The sequence below is a fragment of the Calonectris borealis genome, chromosome 3, assembly GCF_964195595.1.
Source record: "Calonectris borealis chromosome 3, bCalBor7.hap1.2, whole genome shotgun sequence".
NCBI lineage: Eukaryota > Metazoa > Chordata > Aves > Procellariiformes > Procellariidae > Calonectris > Calonectris borealis.
The window spans coordinates 37,994,618-38,012,176 of NC_134314.1; the positions used below are offsets into that span (position 1 = coordinate 37,994,618).

The 17,559-nt window shown below is 40.0% G+C and overlaps 1 protein-coding gene across 1 annotated transcript in view; it reads left to right on the forward strand.

Moving 5' to 3' along the window:
- The window catches only part of TTK (TTK protein kinase), a 39,084-nt gene extending 34,711 nt beyond the window's left edge, over positions 1–4,373 (forward strand). Inside the window, exons 20-23 of the mRNA XM_075145370.1 lie at positions 1,633–1,809; positions 2,517–2,607; positions 2,877–2,974; positions 4,185–4,373. Of these exons, the coding sequence (XP_075001471.1) occupies positions 1,633–1,809; positions 2,517–2,607; positions 2,877–2,974; positions 4,185–4,274 (456 nt within the window). The 3' untranslated portion in view covers positions 4,275–4,373. The remainder of the gene's footprint in view (positions 1–1,632; positions 1,810–2,516; positions 2,608–2,876; positions 2,975–4,184) is intronic.
- The last annotated feature ends 13,186 nt before the right edge of the window (positions 4,374–17,559 follow it).

Here is a 17,559-nt window from a genome sequence, read left to right on the forward strand (position 1 = left end):
GCATGAACGGCATTGAACAGCAATATAGAGTACAGTGAAATGCATGCAGCCTTTCACATATCAGAGGCTGTACTGATGACTAACGTTACAAAAGTCTTTTGAGCATGTTAAGGGTCCACCACGCTGTGCATCTCTGACAAGTCCTTCTTTGCACTGAAATCACTCCAGGCTAGAGCTTTCAGGGGGTGCTTCTGGGAGGATCTTCCATGGAGTTGAGTGAGAAAATAATTCCTCAGTCACTTCTTGGTTGCCTATTGTGCTACTTATGCCCTTTTGTTTTAGCTCCTTTCTGCCAAAAATTGGTGGAGCTCTTATGGTACTGCTACATAGCTACATTTTAGCATTCTGCATAAATAACTCTGGCTTAGAAATCTTTTTCTGAAAGGAAGAAAAGTTGCTTTCTGATGTAAACCATTGTTAGTATGTTTGCTTAAACAACAAGATATTATGACGCTTGTGTCATTGTCATATTTTTTAATTCTTAAGTGAGAGGCAGAAATGCAAGAAATGAGTGATACCTAATAAGGTATTTAAAAGATGATACAATGAAGACTAGTATTTTAGGGAACACATGGATGAGTTCTGTGTATCCTGTTAATTTTTCTATGCTAGAGTACTGTGTTTTGTAGAACTTTTTGTAACTTCACCAGAGCAACGGAATGTGAATGATGAGGAAAGTACCGAAGGAAAGCAATTTCACATTGGCAGTCAAACTTCAGTTAAGGGGTACATAGTTTTGTGGAAAGGTATTAAAAAAAAAAAAAATCCCTATTCATATGTATGTGCATATACACACTCAAAGATGTGACTTTTTAACAGTTGAATGTGGAAGTATTACTATGTAGTGAAACACAATCTTGTCTTTCTAAACACAGAATAGAATGTTTTATAGATGGATTTCTTTTGTTAAGGATGATACCTTTTATCTTTAAAAGTTTTATCTTTTACATTTTTAAAAATTGCACGCAAAGTACAGACTTGTTCCGGAGCTGAGCTCATCTAAGCAAAAATCTAACTATTGTGCTGGGAGTCAGGCACTCTGTGTGCCTCTTTCCCGACCTCCCTCCTCTTCCGCAACCTTATGTGCTTTTCTTAGTGCTTCAGCTTCAACAAGGAGAAGTGGAAGCTCCTCCTGTAAGGAACAGCCCAGGTGTGGTGTTTGAAATCTGGATCTGAATCCTTTAAACCCAGACGAACTGAACTATGGCTTCCCACTTCGGGGACATAGCTGTGATGTCTTGTTGGTTTCTGGATTGAATTAATTTAGTATGCTTTTATTTGTATTTACTCATAAATTTGAAATGAGAATCCTGCTGTTCAACTTGTTAAGGACTACCTTTAATTTTATTTTAAGTTAGTTGTTGAACAACTAACAATCAATAAGTTGATTTTCAAAGATAATTAATAAAAATAGCTTTCTTATGGAGTATTACTGAATGAAGCCACATCACTGTCTTAGTAGATAATGACATGCTGTCTCGGTGATTTTGTGTGATAGTTACTAAGATCTGTTATCCAATGTAAAATAGATATACTGTTAAGTGAAATGACTGTACAATTATATGATCAATTGACTGAAGGCACAGTTCCTTAAGTGAGGAGTAATCTTTAATTTTTTTTTTTTTATATTAGATAAGTCCCAAAAGTGATGTGTGGTCATTGGGATGCATTTTGTACTGTATGACATATGGAAGGACTCCATTTCAACATATAACAAATCCAATTAATAAACTGCATGCTATTGTTGATCCTAGTTATGAAATAGAATTTCCAGATATTGCTGAGAAGGATCTTCAAGATGTGCTAAAGGTAACTGTCCCTTAAGATTAATCTTGATTCAAATAATGGCAACTTCTTTATTTAAAGTGTATTTTCTTAAACTGAATGAGTTGTGCTTGAGAAACTTTTTTCACAAATAAATGCTCACTGCTACTTGTAGTAACAGGCCTTATTCCAAAAGACAACTTAAGCTAGAGCTACTTCATATAGTTTCCATAGTAAAAGCCTATTTTCAGTGCAGTAGCAAATAAACAGGTAAATACTTAAAACAATCTGGCTTAACTCCTTTGGCTGAACAACCCAAAGTAGACACAGTAACTTTTGTACTCGCCCTGCACACTTGCCTGCTTTTGAAACTTGGCCTATGCTTTTACTCGAGCCCTAATTGTGTTGCTCAGCAGGTAACAAACTGAAATACAGAAACGCTTATCCCCTTAACTTTCAAATCGCGGTGTCACTTTGTGTCATTCAGAATAAAAGGATATTGTAGGTTCTGGTCTTCACCTCTTCTGCGAGTAAAACAGGATACCAAACTTTGGTAGTCCGAAGATAATTGCTAATGAAGGCAATTATGTTAATCTGTTACTGTATTTCGAGTTGAGTCTTTGAGTATGTAGTTGGCAGTAAGAAGTTCTGACATGCATCTACAGGGTCTTTTAAATATCCTCACTGTTAATTCTTAAGAAAATTCTTAATTTATGGGCAAAGCATTCTTCCTCTTCTTTTTTCATTTGCAGCGCTGTTTAGTAAGAAATCCTAAACAAAGAGTATCTGTTTCGGAGTTGCTGATACATCCCTATGTTCAAATTCAAAGTCATTGTCAAACAGGTACATTTATTTTAAAATACATTTTTATTAAATAGTATTTATAATTCTCTTTAAGAAAACAAAATGCTTTACTCTTATATGGTACTTTCCACTTGCTGGCGTAACAGTCTATTTTGTTTGGTGCCTATTTATGTTTCAGAAAACACCTCTATATTTTAATTCTTAAACTCTTCATTTCAAAACTGACTTTTTGTATACCTCTTACAAACTGCATTGGTAATTTATACATAGTTGTATACAACTTTAGCATAATTATAAATTAACTGCAGGTGTTCCAAATTCAAAAGGAACAACAGAGGAAGTGAAACGTATCCTTGGCCAGCTTGTTGGCTTGAATTCTCCCAACTCTATTTCTAGAGCTGCTAGGGTAAGTAAATTTTCTTTTCTATTTTGTATGGTAGTACATGTTCATGCAAACAAAGGTTAGAATGTTTGGTGGTGAGAGCTGAAAGGATACATATATCAAAGCTTTAACCACAGCTGGAAAAACATTACACATGTAGTGCTTTTGTTTGCAAGCATGCAGAATCTCTCCACGTCTTTCTGAATGGGAAGGGTTGAAAGGATGATGGTAATCTTGATTTTAGCTTTTTCTTTCCTTTCCACCTCCCAGTATATCTGTATTGCTTTATTTCCAAATCCCCCACTGCCCTAGCATCTCCTCTCTAAAACAGTCCTTACTGTGCTGCTTTGCTTTTAAGCTGCCCAAAAACTGTAGTAGGTCTTCTAATTTAAGAACCATCATTATGGAGAAAAGATCTAAATTGATCTGTCAAGTGTGCAAGCCTTTGGACTGCAACTGTTCTTATTTCCTGGAAGCTGCTGAACTGTTACTGTATCGCTATGTGTAAATTAGTCGCTGTATGTTGAGGTATTATGATTCCAGCCTCCTGTTTCAGTGCCCAAAAGAGAAGCTTGGTAACTCTTCACCAACTTGGTTCTTCCCACCTGTCTCTCAGAAGAGGTGATGATTGTCAAATATGTAATAAGTTGAGATGGAATGCAAAGCTGCTTTCATGGGAAGGAAAGCAAATTCAACATGCATAAATCTAAAGAAGTTTATTTACACTTACACTGCTAGTCATACCTGATTTTTTTTTTTAATATGGGGGTGAACAAGAGATTATCCTTTTAACAATATTGTGATGTGGCTATGTTTGTGGCCACTGATTTTCCTATCTTATATAAAGCTTCCTCACGCTGAGTATGCAAATACCACTCTCTTCCATGCTGGTGTTTCCACATCAGAGACAATTAATGGAGTAAACCTGATTTTAAACCTTGGTAATTAGTTTGTCCTCTGCCAACTTGTGAAGCTCTATACCTTTGCTCATGCTGCTAAGTCAATGTATGTGTTTTCTTTTAGGCACTGCATTGCATTACAACTGGTACAACTATGCTGTCTTAAGTGTATCTTTATTTTCTGATTTGAGAGAGAAATTTTGGTATGGAGTTTGGAATATTTCAGTATGTGATGACTTATTTCAAGTGCTAATGTTTGTTGTAAAGATATAGTCTGAATTCATGTGTGATACAACTGTGTTCACCTGAATACCTGTGTTTTTATTAACTTTCAGACTTTATATGAACAGTGCAACAGTGGTAAAAGTCTTGATGTATCAGCATTTGCAAAACTTGGGAGTCAAAAATCACGGACAACAAAATGATGTACTACTGTTCAGGATGCAACCAAGACACCTGGTCTGTTCAAAAAATATTTTGTGCTGCTAGCTTTTAAAAGGACACTCAGCATAAAGTTCACATTTTTAAATGTTATTTGTGTCTTCTGATAATGCTTGCAGATAATTAAAAAGAATTTAATTGAATGCGTTTCACTGTGGGCTGTTTCACTCTTTGCATGCCACTTAGATTGAACGATGAAAATTGCTAGTTGGTGATTATGGTCTTTGTTACTTACAAAGAACTACAGTGTTTGGAGTACAAAAACTTGTATGAGAATCTTCAATCTCTTTTATCCCCCTGAAGCTAAAACAAAAGAAGTTCCTAAAATGCCAATTGGTGTACATGAAAAACACGCAAATATCTCTTGAAATATCTCCTATGACATGAACACAGAGTATTATGCTGTTCTGTCCTTTGCCAACAAATACTGCTTGTGTCCAGTTTTGATCATAACTAAGAAAATAAGCACTCCGTTTATGTAAGTGATCAGTTACAATACTGGTGGATACATGTAAATGTCACCCAGTTTTTGAGCTGTTCCTGTGGTTAAGTGACATGTTGGAAGCATCAGTACTGTTCTGAAAAGTTGTATGAATAAAATGGCTTTTGTTCTATTAAAAATGCTACTATAAATCCAATATGCTTTTCAAATTTCAAAATAATAGAAAACCCATCAAGATTCATGATGGTCAGAAATCACTAATTTGGATTTTTTAAAAGCATTAATACTAAGCACTCTTTAAAATGCACTGAATGTAGCAGGACTGTTTTTTACAGGATTGTTAGTAGATTGATCAGGTTTTGTTTTGAGTTACATTTCTGGTGCAAATGTATGAATTTTAAATTTATGTAAATCATTGAAAGACGTTAAAATAATATCTAATAGTTTTAAATTGGGGAAAAAAAATCTTGCCTTCAGTTTCATGACAGCTGCCACGCTGTCCTTGGATACCTTCTAAAATGTGGAGCTTGTCAGTTCTCTAGCTTGATCAAGCATTTGAATTAGTCTGTTTTGCCTTTCCTTCATAATAGCCCTGCATATGAAGATCCCAACTTCATTATTGAAGTGGCTCTTTCCTTGTTTATCTACATGAATTAAGAGTATGCCATACTTCTTGATTGGTGATGGAAAAAGTTGAAGATCAGCACTAGGGAAACTTTCCTTGACAATTTCTGCATGTTAGATTACTGAGTTCATGTTTTCTTAGCTTCAGAAGAGCACTGAAATATTTTAAAGTCTTTGTGATAGCTTTTGTATTTAATTTTTAAGTTTGGATAACTCATATTGGGAAAAGATGTTGTAATGTAACACTTCACAAAGGCGTAAGTTGAGGGAGGTTTGTCTTTCATTTTAAGCATATATTTAAATATTCCCTTTTCCCCCCTTCTAAGTATTTTTTTCTTCAGATTGCCTGAATTCACAGGATTTAGTTGTTTTCTTTTTGATCTTGGAATGTTAGGTTTCACTGATGTCTTACTACTAGTTGATTTCTGTAGCTTTCATTTCCATGACTCTTTAAAGATTCAGAGGATCAAAAATCTGAGTGGCATGGTGCTACTGGTTACCTGTTAGCCTGAACCTGTAACACTACTGTGAAATCTCCATAAAGCCTCTGAAGAAGGGAGGTAGTCTACTTTTACTACCTGACAGAAGTATGATTTATGCATCCAAGTACTGGAATGCAAATCAAGTGCCTGGAAATTCTTTCTGCCTCTGTGGTGGAAGTGCATGTTCATAGCAGTTCTGTCACCTGTAACCTATCTGGCAGGTCAATTAGGTCAGCTGTCTGTAGGGGGGGGAAACTGGTCATTCTTGCTCCTGGAGGCTTACTTAAGCCAACACATCTTGCTGCCTTGGGAAGATGCGGCTGGAGTCCAGAGAATTCTTACAAATGACTTTGAGCATCACAAAATACCGAATAGTTGTGTTTGTTCTAAGGATGTGGATATCGTTCTTGAGAACTTTCAGTTTGACCCTATAAAGGGGGAATTCCTACTGCATTTGCCATGTGTGTTAGCCAGGCTGAGATACCTTTATCTTCTCTTTGTCTAGGTAAGCTTATCTTATACCTATAGGAATAGGCATATTGTACTGCATGCTCTATTCTACTTTCCCTTAATGTTTATGGGGGATCGCTCTTTACTGACAACTTCAGTTAAAGAAAACGTGTTACCTTTCATCCCTGGAAGACACAGCTATTTCTGCAGTGATCCAGATGCAGAGTGATTCTTCAGCTCATAACATAACCTTTTTCCATGCTTGTACACTGAGCAGTAGTAGCTTTATTGGTATCACTCACAGCACTATCATAATGTCTTGATCTGAAGTTAATAGCAAAGAAAAGGGATAGCGAGTTGTAAATACCAATCTTAACAGCAATATTGAGGGAAAGACCTTATTTCAATGTGTTCTTGCTATTTTTCCTGCCATTGATTTATCAGTTTTTTGATGACTTTATAGCCCTATAAGAACTGAAGAAAGAGAGAAGAATAGCACACACTTTGATCTCAAATGATACATCAAACTCAGAAGTATTATATTTTTTCCCCAAACTTTAGCTTTGATTTTTAAATAAGGTTTTCAGAGCTTGCTAATATAATAAAAGCACCCCATGATAGGTGGGATAATTCTGTCATATTCAAAGCAGCAAAACAATTCTTCAAATAGTTCATATGAAAAAAAAAAAGGGTCTTTAATGAAGAATAGTATTTCTGTAATTTTATCAGGCCTCTGCTTAATGTCTGTGTTTCAAAACTCTAAGCCCTCACCACCTTCATATGCCAGGCAGGACTATCCTGCTGTGACAGAGCAAGTGCTTGTAAAAAAGCATTAATTATTCTGGGGTGTGGTGTTCCTGTGCCTGTCCAACACCTGCCCTCCTTTGTTTCAGGTTAGCAGTGATTCTCTGGATTACACAGGGAAAGTGATTAGGAGTGGGAACTACTCCTGATACCAGCCCTTCTCCCCTCAGCCTGGTCTGGGAGGAGGGCTGAAGCAGGGGGCAGGGAACGTGGGCTCACCCCAGTGATGGGGGTGTCGTGGTTTAACCCCAGCCGGCCACTGAGCACCACGCAGCCGCTCGCTCACTCCCCCCACAATGGGATGGGGGAGAGAATCAGAAGGGTAAAAGTGAGAAAACTCGTGGGTTGATGTCGTGTTTACATCCAAAACACAGCACTATGCCAGTTAACAGGAAGAAAATCAACTCCATCCCAGCAAAACCAGGAAATGGGGCACATGCAGGAACAGCACATCTCCCTTGTAAGGGCAAACTTGGAATGATAAACCTAACTTTGTTGATCTAATTGTTATTATATGAAACAGATTGTGGAGTCTCACTTAGCCCCCCCCCCCCTCCCTGCAGATGACTATCCCATATTTCTAGGGGAAAAAAAGTTAGACTTGTTCTCTGTAATAGTCCTGTTCTTTCTGTTTGTTTTTTTTTTAATCCCAGACTTTAGTAGTCCTACTGCTAGTAGTAGTAGTATTTCAAACATAATGAGTACATCTGCTAATTGTACTCCACTTGTCTGGTTTATAAATATTAACGTTATAAAGCTTGAAGCTACTGAAGAAAAGATGTTTATGTTCTGCACTTGTATTCTAGACAGTTTGGGAGACTACTTATGGTGTGGGAACTGAAATGCTATCTCTGGCTTTCTCTGCAGAGGGGGAAAAGAAGTATCAGCCTCTTCAGAGAAAAACTTGTGAAGAAAATCTTTACTCTGCAGAAACATCTTTTCACGAAGAGTTATTATTGAAATGCCTCCCAACTACTTGTCTAGATTACAGATCTTGAAATATTTCTGCATAACTATTCCAATGTTATAATTGTCAACTTTCACTGTTTTGCTTCTCTGGTTGGTGTTGAATATGCAGAGAAGCAGTGCTACATTCCTTAATTTTTTTTTCTGTTGTGGTGTACCGTTTATCAATCCTTTCTCTCATTCCGTGACTGCTGAAGAACCCACAGGAAATATAGCTGGCATGAGAGGGAGCTTATGAAAGAGGACTGGGGCTGATGAGAGGCAGTGGGTTGCTATCAGTCATCCCTTTTAAATAAAAATTTTTCATTGCAAATGGGTAATTGATTTATACTCCTTGCCTGCCTTAATGACATGCTACATTTGTCTGCCTCCCTTGGCAGCTGCCACTTACCGGCCCTCCATCTATTCCTATTGTTTTTTTGCTTTACAGGCAACCATCTCCCTTTTCAGATTCTGCTGGGATCTTAAAAGTGTGTGAATTACAGAATAGCTATGCATGAGTAGCTTTTAAAGGACAGAAAATACCAGTCTTAAACGTTGGGTAACAGAAGTTGCTGCCTGAAGCTTTCTCAAGATTACAAAATGCCCATAATGCGTTACTGTCACCCTCAAGGCCACAGTTCAGGACCTTTTGTATGTATGAAGTGGGGAGAGAAGATGGCTGACTAAACCAGAGTATGTCTGTAATCACTGTTACTAGATACATGCATAGTATAATGCTATATCAGCTAATGTTGAGATACCACAACTACAGTGAAGAGTAGAAAGGTAAATGAGAACACTTCAGCAAGTTCCCTTTAGGAATTCTTGTTTGAAAAATGGGTTTGGAAACTTACAACCTTTAAATCTAATACTGTGGTCCAGAAAACCTATACTCAGCAGCTAAGTATACTAAGAAAAGCCTAACTGCCGAAGGGTAACTTCCTTTTCTTATTTATGGATGGGTATAGCATTACTCAACCTGCACAGCTGTATGTATAGGTGGAATTCAAAGACTAAATGGAGTTTAAGTTTTGAAGGCTCTGCTCTTATAGTTTGTTGTATTATGCCAATATCCAGAACTGAGTCCTTGACAAATCTAAGAAAAGGAGGCTGTTCTCTTGCATAACTCCCTGCTCTCAGGATACTTGTCCACGGAGCAAGACAAGCCTATCCCCATGACCCCGGAGGAGTCAGACTCCTGCTTCTCATCTGGCTTTACCGAAGGCACTCTAAGCTCCTGCTGCTGACCATGTAGCTGGGAGGGAAGGGAATGGTTAAATCCCTAACAGTAGAGAGGGCAGAGCAGGGTGTAAGTTAGTCTGAAGGTAAGTGGTCAAATTGTCACTCTATTTTGGTCCCTCCTATGGGTTTCTGTTCTTTCTTTAAGCACTCAATAGCGGTTTCATGCTAAACAGAAAACTAAATCTGTTAAAATATATATAAAAATATATAAAGTATTTGATAAGTATCTAATTAAAAATTAAACAAGTAAACTTGAGTTGTAGTCCACCTCTGAAGCCTAGCTTACTCCTGAGCTCCTCAGGATCACAGGCTAATCCTTGCAGGTGCCAGTTAGGGCAAGTAAGAGCTGAAAACTATTTGCTGCTTCCTTCCCATTGTATACACTCTCATATTGCCTTGCTGCTCCCTCAGTTTGTGCGAGTTCTCAGCAGCAAGGATAAAACAAATACTACTTTTTATCGTATTTGTTTCTTAGATACTCTCATGGCTAAGACACATCCTGTTTCAGCTAAGTATAAACCGCTAATACAAAAATATTCCCTTCCTGCTCAATGCATATATTGCCTCCAACTCAGTTATCCGTGCCCCCCCTGCCAAGAGCACAAAGCCTGACTCCCTGTCAGTGAGCTTGCAGAGTATGCCCTTGTTTGCTCACTGCTCCACATAAAGTGATTAAGAGATAAATCTTCTTGCAAGATAAAGGCTGTAAACAATGGAGCAGGCAATGTAGTGTGGTTCCTTGTAGGATACAGAGGTGTACACCTGTATGGAAACAGAAGCAGTCTTTGTACAGCCTGCCCATACACTTTCATGGGAGTTGCTGAAATGAAACCTGAGATAAAAATCTGACTCCTCACCTCAATTCCTCCCCTTCGCAGGTGGAATATCCACAGCTAAACACTGATGCAATTCCAAGATGCCAGCTCAAATCAGATGAATTGCTAAAATCCAGGCAGCTTTTGCAATGAAAGAGATGACTAATTTAATGAGGAATAGTAGCGCCAATGTTTTGAACCCTTAATAAACACAAGGAAAAGGTCAATGATTAAACAGCATCAGCCCATTGCTTTTGACTCTTACAGTATTGTAAAAATCTCTGGCTTGTCTCTGTACCCACTTAATGCGCATGTTATGCAGTAAGTGCAAGTAAACTTTGAACACCTGCTTGTTACATGCTTTGTCTATTTATCTCTGTCTCAACATTTTTTTCCCTATTTTACATAGCTGTTGGAAACTAATTAAAAATACAATTAAGTAACTATATTTAGAATCATAGAATCATTAAGGTTGGAAAAGGCCTCTAAGATCATCGAGTCCAACCGTCAACCCAACACCACCATACCCACTACACCATGTCCCTAAGCGCCTCATCTACACGTCTTTTAAATACTTCCAGGGATGGTGACTCCACCACTTCCCTGGGCAGCCTGTTCCAAGGCCTGACCACTCTTTCAGTAAAGAAATTTCTCCTAATGTCCAGCCTAAACCTCCCTTGGTGCAACTTGAGGCCATTTCCTCTCGTCCTATTTAAGGAAATATGAATTAGATTCTTGGCATTGATACTTGCTGCCTGTGTGGTCTTGGAAAAAATATTTCTGTGAGTCTTTGCTCTTTACATTCCTTGTCTTGTCTGTTTATGGTTTGGCAGAAAGCTGTTTCGTACCACGAGTCTGTGCAATGCTTGCTGCCTTCAGTGACTGTGGGGGATAGAGCTCTTGATGCCAGTGTTGCGGAGTGGCATCATACCTTGAAATGTTCTTAATGGGGGTAAAATTTGTCATCCACACAGCGTTTGGATGTTCATACAATGAGGGTCTAATTTACGGATGCAGCAGAAGGCAGTGATGTCCCCTCCATGGTGGCTGAGGAGCGCTGGGCGCCGCAGCCGCTGCCGTGCGGTGGAGGGACTGCCGAGCCATCCACCAGGAAGCACTGACCAAAATCTGCGCCTTAGGCAGAGGAAGGCCTGCAGCCTACGTGTTTCACTTCGCTGATGAATGTGCTAGCTATTGCACTGTAACGCAAAACAAAACTTCCGTGGCCGCCTCTGCTACGTGTGATTTGGACATATCCAGTGGCCTGAGCCCTTCAAGGAACTTGGCTGCTGCGTCAGGGTTTCCAAATTCACAATGGTTTGGGTAAAAGGCAGCCAGGTGCTCCTTTCTGACAAGCCAGCGATGCCTGTTGGCCTGGGCAATGGTGGCACTGTAGTGCTTCAGTGAGTTTTACAGGTGAAAGCACCCAGAGACAACAAGGTACCTCGGTAATGAGACAAGCAGGAGTTTTGAGTCTTGAGCAGGACCTGGGTACCTGACTCAAAGGTGAGTGTCTGCCTAAACCTCTTTCAGTCTGATCTTGGGTCTTAGCAGAGGTCCAGCACTGCAAAGGTAAGGATGCTTCCTCACCGCGCTGATGCGTGCTGAGCAATGGAAATAAGAACAAATAATTGGTTTTAGGGAGAGCAGATGAAGATTCAAAGAAATCCTGGCTTTCGGCACATTGTTCGCCTTGAGTTAAAGAATGCTCCTGTTGGTGCTCTTGCTTCTCATCTTCTCTGGGAAGAGAAGATTGTGACAGAAAAGCAAAGTCAGTTACCTGCATCAGTGTTCAGAGCAGAGGAACTCAGAAGTTTTCATGTCAGAGCCTTGCATTGGAAGAGATTAGTCCAAGGAACTATTTGAAATTGATGTGCCAGTAGCAGCTTTTTAGGGCAGTTGATAAAATGAGCACTAACAGCTCTCCAGGCCCAGGTGGTATCGACTGAAGGAGTCTAAAGGAGTTTGCAATAGCCGTGCTAGACATTGTACTGTGTGATTTTTAAATTAGCCTTGGGAACACAGAAATGGAAGGTAGTAAATGTGATACTGGTCTTCAAGAACATTGGAGCTTGTAAATTAGGCTACCAAGTATGACTTCCATAATAAATCAAAGGGAGAAAATACATTAAAGAGCAGAGTGAGGGGGTACATGAATGAATATAAACTATCGAGAGAGAATCTTTTGCAGAGAAATCTTTTGCTTACAAATCTACTTAGTTCTTTCCAATGAGTCTTTGAGCATGATACTCATGGCATGTTTGGATTTTCCAAAAGCTACTAATGCAAGGTCCTTCAACAGCTCTTAAGAGAAGCTAATATGCCAAGACAAAGGAGAAAAATCTCAAGGGTAAACAGGTGGGAAAAAGCTATGGAGTAAGTAGTCAGACATTCCCACCTAAGATTACCAGTAAGGTGGGTCAAGGAGCTGTGGTAATGCACATTCCCAAGCAATCTTAGGGTTAAATAGCAGATTGATTGTTGCTACAGGAGTATTCAGAAAAATAAAACTTGGAGCTTCCTGTGGGAAAACAGGTAGAAAAATCTCATATTGATGAAATAGCAGAGGAAAGCCTACATTGACAGAACACAAAGGAATTCACAGGGGAGGAAAGTATCCTAATATGCCTATGACACAAGGGGCTTTGGAGTGGTGTTTGAGGAAGATGGTTCTGCACTATGCAGAGTTCTCCGAAAACATCTGCCCAACCCTTGTACTGAAGGAGCCAATTAGAATATTAATTAGTGGGAAAGGAAGAGAACAAAACAAAATATTGATGTGCTGCTATATAAATGTGTTGGGTTTGAATGCTGTCTACAGTCCTTGAAAAGGATCTAGTATAACTAGAGAATATGGAGAGAACCCGTGAAGGTTGTCCTGGTTTTGGCTGGACTAGGGTTAATTTTCTTCCTAGTAGCTGGCATAGTGCTGTGTTTTGGATTTAGTATGAGAATAATGTTGATAACACACTGATGTTTTAGTTGTTGCTAAGTAGCGCTTACATAGTCAAGGACTTTTCAGCTTCCCATGCTCTGCCAGGTGCACAAGAAGCTGGGAGGGAGCAGAGCCAGGACAGCTGACCCAACTGACCAAAGGGATATCCCATACCATATGACGTCATGCTCAGCATATTAAGCTGGGAGAAGAAGAAGGAAGGGGGGGACGTTTGGAGTGATGGCGTTTGTCTTCCCAAGTCACCGTTACGCGTGGTGGAGCCCTGCTTTCCTGGCGATGGCTGAACACCTGCCTGCCGACGGGAAGTAGGGAATGAATTCCTTGTTTTGCTTTGCTTGCGTGCGCGGCTTTTGCTTTCCCTATTAAACTGTCTTTATCTCAACCCACGAGTTTTCTCATTTTTACTCTTCCGATTCTCTCCCCCATCCCAGCAGGGGGGAGTGAGCAAGCAGCTGTGTGGTGTTTAGATGCTGGCTGGGGTTAAACCACGACAAGGTGTCCAAAGAGATGGAACAACTTCCATACAAAACTGCAAGCTGTATGACTCACTTAGGAAACTGTATCACTCTGGCAGGGTGCTGGGGGGGAAGAAATCAGCATTGCATAGGGCTAGGAGCTGATGAAATGATCAGTCAGAACTTTCAAACAGATGAAGATACCGGGGTTTCGTATGCAAAATGTAATTACGTTTGAAATGAGGCTAGTGGGGGATATTGTAGAAGCCAAAGGTATAAGCGTGTTCAAAAAGAGATTAGATATGTTCAAGGAGGTTAGGATGATCCTTGGCACTGAATATAAGTGGTGTGGATGTAATCTCTGGCTTGGGAATTCCCTTTAAAGCTCTGATCCCAAGCATCTAGGATGTTTTGCCAGAGATAGAATCGCTTACCTTGCTGAAAGGGTTCATGTTGGAAAAGGATATCAGACCACACCGCCTCTTGCTCTGACCCACTGCGGCAACAGTTAGATTCCTTAATTGGAGCCCTATGGTTGGGTTTCTTTGGGTACTAGATACTTGATTTCAATCTCCATGCCTGTCAACACGACAGTTTTCGCAAGCAGCATTCAAATGTATTTGATTAGATACATGTGTCAACTGAAAAGCAATCATGTTTTAGCAGGCATTTTGTGTACTGGCGATGGCTTGACCATATCTGTACAACGTTATCTGGAATCCCACCTTCGCCTTCTACCCGAGCCACTGCCTCAAGTAGTCATGCAGGTTTTGTAACTTCGCTGTAACTTCCCTGCTGAGATCATACGCCGTACCTCAGAAGGGTACCTGGAAGTTAGGATCATGGCAAAGACTTTTGCCAGGAAAGCAAGTAGCAGAGTAGTCAACTACAGCACTTTGTGGTAAGAGGAGGGTTCAGGTCTGCTTGTTAAAGGTTTGGTCTTACAGGTTCACCCTTAGGTCCTGCTTATGCGCTATAACTTTCTCGACTCAGCTTGTAACCGCACACTGACATAGTTGGCACTATTTTGCTGATAATGCCGGCAGCAGTTCCTGCCGGCAGCTTAGGTCGGTGCAGGTGGCAATGCTCCAGTAACCACTTTGGCACACGGATGGTTTTTTTTTTTCCTACATGGGCAGGTCTATAACCAGTCCTGCAAAACTTGTTCAGCTAGCCCGTCCTTTGCACAGTTCCCCGTGTGCTCAGCCTTCCCACAGCGCCTTGCCTCACGCTTTGCTATATGCATGTACCTATTCCCTGGTTTAGGGCAACAGCTGGAAGCTTTCCAGTGGTGGTTTCATGGGGAAATGCCAGTTCAAGGAGTTCACAATGTTCCTTTCAAATTCTTCTGGGTTTCACTTTTGACAGGTGCCCGATATCATTTGGGTAGACTTCTGCCATAGTTCCTAGCATAAGGCCTCCACGTCCTGGAGTTTAGGTCCTTTCAGGACCTGGAGTAAGCCTGATGGAAAATAAGGAGCCTCACGGCACTTGCTGTTCACTTTGTGGTCTGTCATTATATCGGAGCATTAGATCTTGCCCCTTCAGCCACCGGTCAAGGATGTTTTTGAGTTCAGGGAGGATCTGGTCCATGGAAGACTAGTGAAAACTAAACTTTCCTGGATATCGGACATCCTGCTTTTGACTATGTCTGGAAACCTATATGTTCCCAGAAGGGATGTGCATAAAGACTGGTTGTGTAATGAGTTAATCCATAAACATTGCTAATGCATGAGTTGTGCAGCCAAAGCTAGTGCATCCAAGCACATTTTCCATAACAGCTTATTCATCTTACCCGCTTTCAGTAAACAGAAGTCCTTACAAGTGGAGACTTGCTCATTCTTATTAACCAAAATATCATATCTTTCTCTCTTAATTTTGCAATTATAATAATAGCTTGAAGTCTGTATTGAGATAAGGTATCACAGAGGTTAATTGATTTTCATCTTAAGCATCTCTTAGAACATCATAGCCTAATAATGAAGAATTTCCTTTCCCAAAGACAGGCCAAGCGTAAAAGAAAGATGAAGATATTAACACAGGAATAGATGAAGCATCCACTTCCCTCTGCAGCAAAAACATACTGTAGTTCCTGGTGTGAATGGATCCAATTAAAAAAAAAAAAAAGCACACAACAAAACAAACAAAAGAGCCCAACCAGAAACAGGGAGGTGCTGCGTCTCCACTGTTCTGCCTTGTGAGCTGTCAAGAGCTTCTCTGGGAGCGTGAGAAACTATCTGGTGCCCTCCTGCTTTCTCCCAGCCTTCCTTCTGCTTGGGTAGGTGAGTCAGGCTTTTCTGTAGAAGGTTTTCCTGATCCACCTAGTAACCCGTCTTTGCCCTTTTGCACATCCTGGTTAGCCACATTCAGAGAAGATGAGCTGAAAATGAAACTATTTCAGGAGTCTCACCAGGTGCCTTTTAGAGGGAAATATTAACACTGCTTTGTCTTTTCAGGGAATACTTTTCTGAGTACAATCCCTAGGCTGCGTCCTTTTTCTTGGCTTAAGCAGTTGTGATTGATAACTAATCAAAAAATGACTAATGCAGAACTCTTGTGTTTTGTGTTTGTTCCCCCCACCCCCCCTTCACCTCCGACTGCTAAGCTCACAGCACGCAGGTGAAATGCTTTGGCTTTGGTCCTAGGTGCCTGACCTGCTCTTTGTATGATTGAGCTTACTGCAACTCATTTTTACCCCTACGCCACCTAGACCTGAATTACTGATCTTGAATTGAGGATGACAAAGGCAGAGGCAATGATAAATTTAATTAGAATGCTGGTTTTGTCATTAATGAAAATATTAATTGTGATCGTTAAACTCTAACGGCTCTAAGAGCCGCTTTTCAGCCTACCAAAACTGGTCTTGCTTTGCACTGGGCTCCTCAGGCTTCTGATTTCTTTCTGACCAGCAGGATGACATCCTAATTCACATGATGAGCAAGACCAGCGTTAGTACGGTGTGTTGTCATCTGTCTTAATGGTTCACTTTTTCCCCATTTCAACTAGTAAGAAGCTGTTGTGCCAAAAGCTGTATGTGAAGATATATGTAATACATCCTGACCTCCTGACTGTCAGGAGGAAAGAAATTGTTTAGTATGCTCTGATTAATCATTAATAAACCCAAGCTGTGTTTTGTGTCACTTTCTACACTATTATTGTTACATACTTTTCTTAAATCTAGACATACTTTTGAGATCAAGCTAATTAGTCTTGCATAGATCAGCACCTTTTTGCCTTTTTAAGAAATCTTGTTAATCTTCAAACATATTACCTTCACTCTAAAATGAGTCTACCTCACCTGCAATTTCATATGCCAGTTCTTTCAGAATTACAGAAAGGCAGCTGGGGGGGTCAGAATTAAGGTCCGCGTAGTCCGATACGTCTGACCAACGCTGGATGCGAAGGAAAGAATGGCCTGGGGCAAGCGTGCGGTGATGCTTCTGGGATGGCGATCAGTGCCGTCCCATGAGTGCAAATGAAGTTGCCCTTCCAATTCCAAAATGATGGAGTTGTGCAACACCATGCTCAGTTTCAATGGCCATCCTGCCTTTGCTCCATGGAGACATTATGGTCCTCACTGAAAACTGAGGCAGAGAATTGGTTTCTTGTGGGGTTATATGTAAATTTAGTTATCTGTATATTGTCCTCATTTTTCCCTGTTGCTTTTTAGGTATGAGAGAACATCTTATTTGTTTTAATATCCTTTGCAAGGTCAATTTTGGCTTACCTTTTGGATGAGAAATAATTTTTTTGAGAAGTTTTTCCCTTTTTTTTTTTTTTGGAAGGGTCTCAAATTTTTTATGTCTGGAATTCATGCTCATTCAGATTTTAAAAATCAAAAGCCTTATTCTTAGTTCTACTTTTGTTTATTTGTCCTGCCACTTTATTTTAAACTGCGATCACTTATTTCAAAAAGAAAATCTTGCAACCCTTCTATCTTCCTTGCTTAACAAAATGAAATCGATTGGCTTTTGCTTTTACAGATTTAGGGACTATTTGGTAAAGAGAAATGTCCCTCTCCAGGTTGTGTCTCAAACATTTTTTTTGTCCT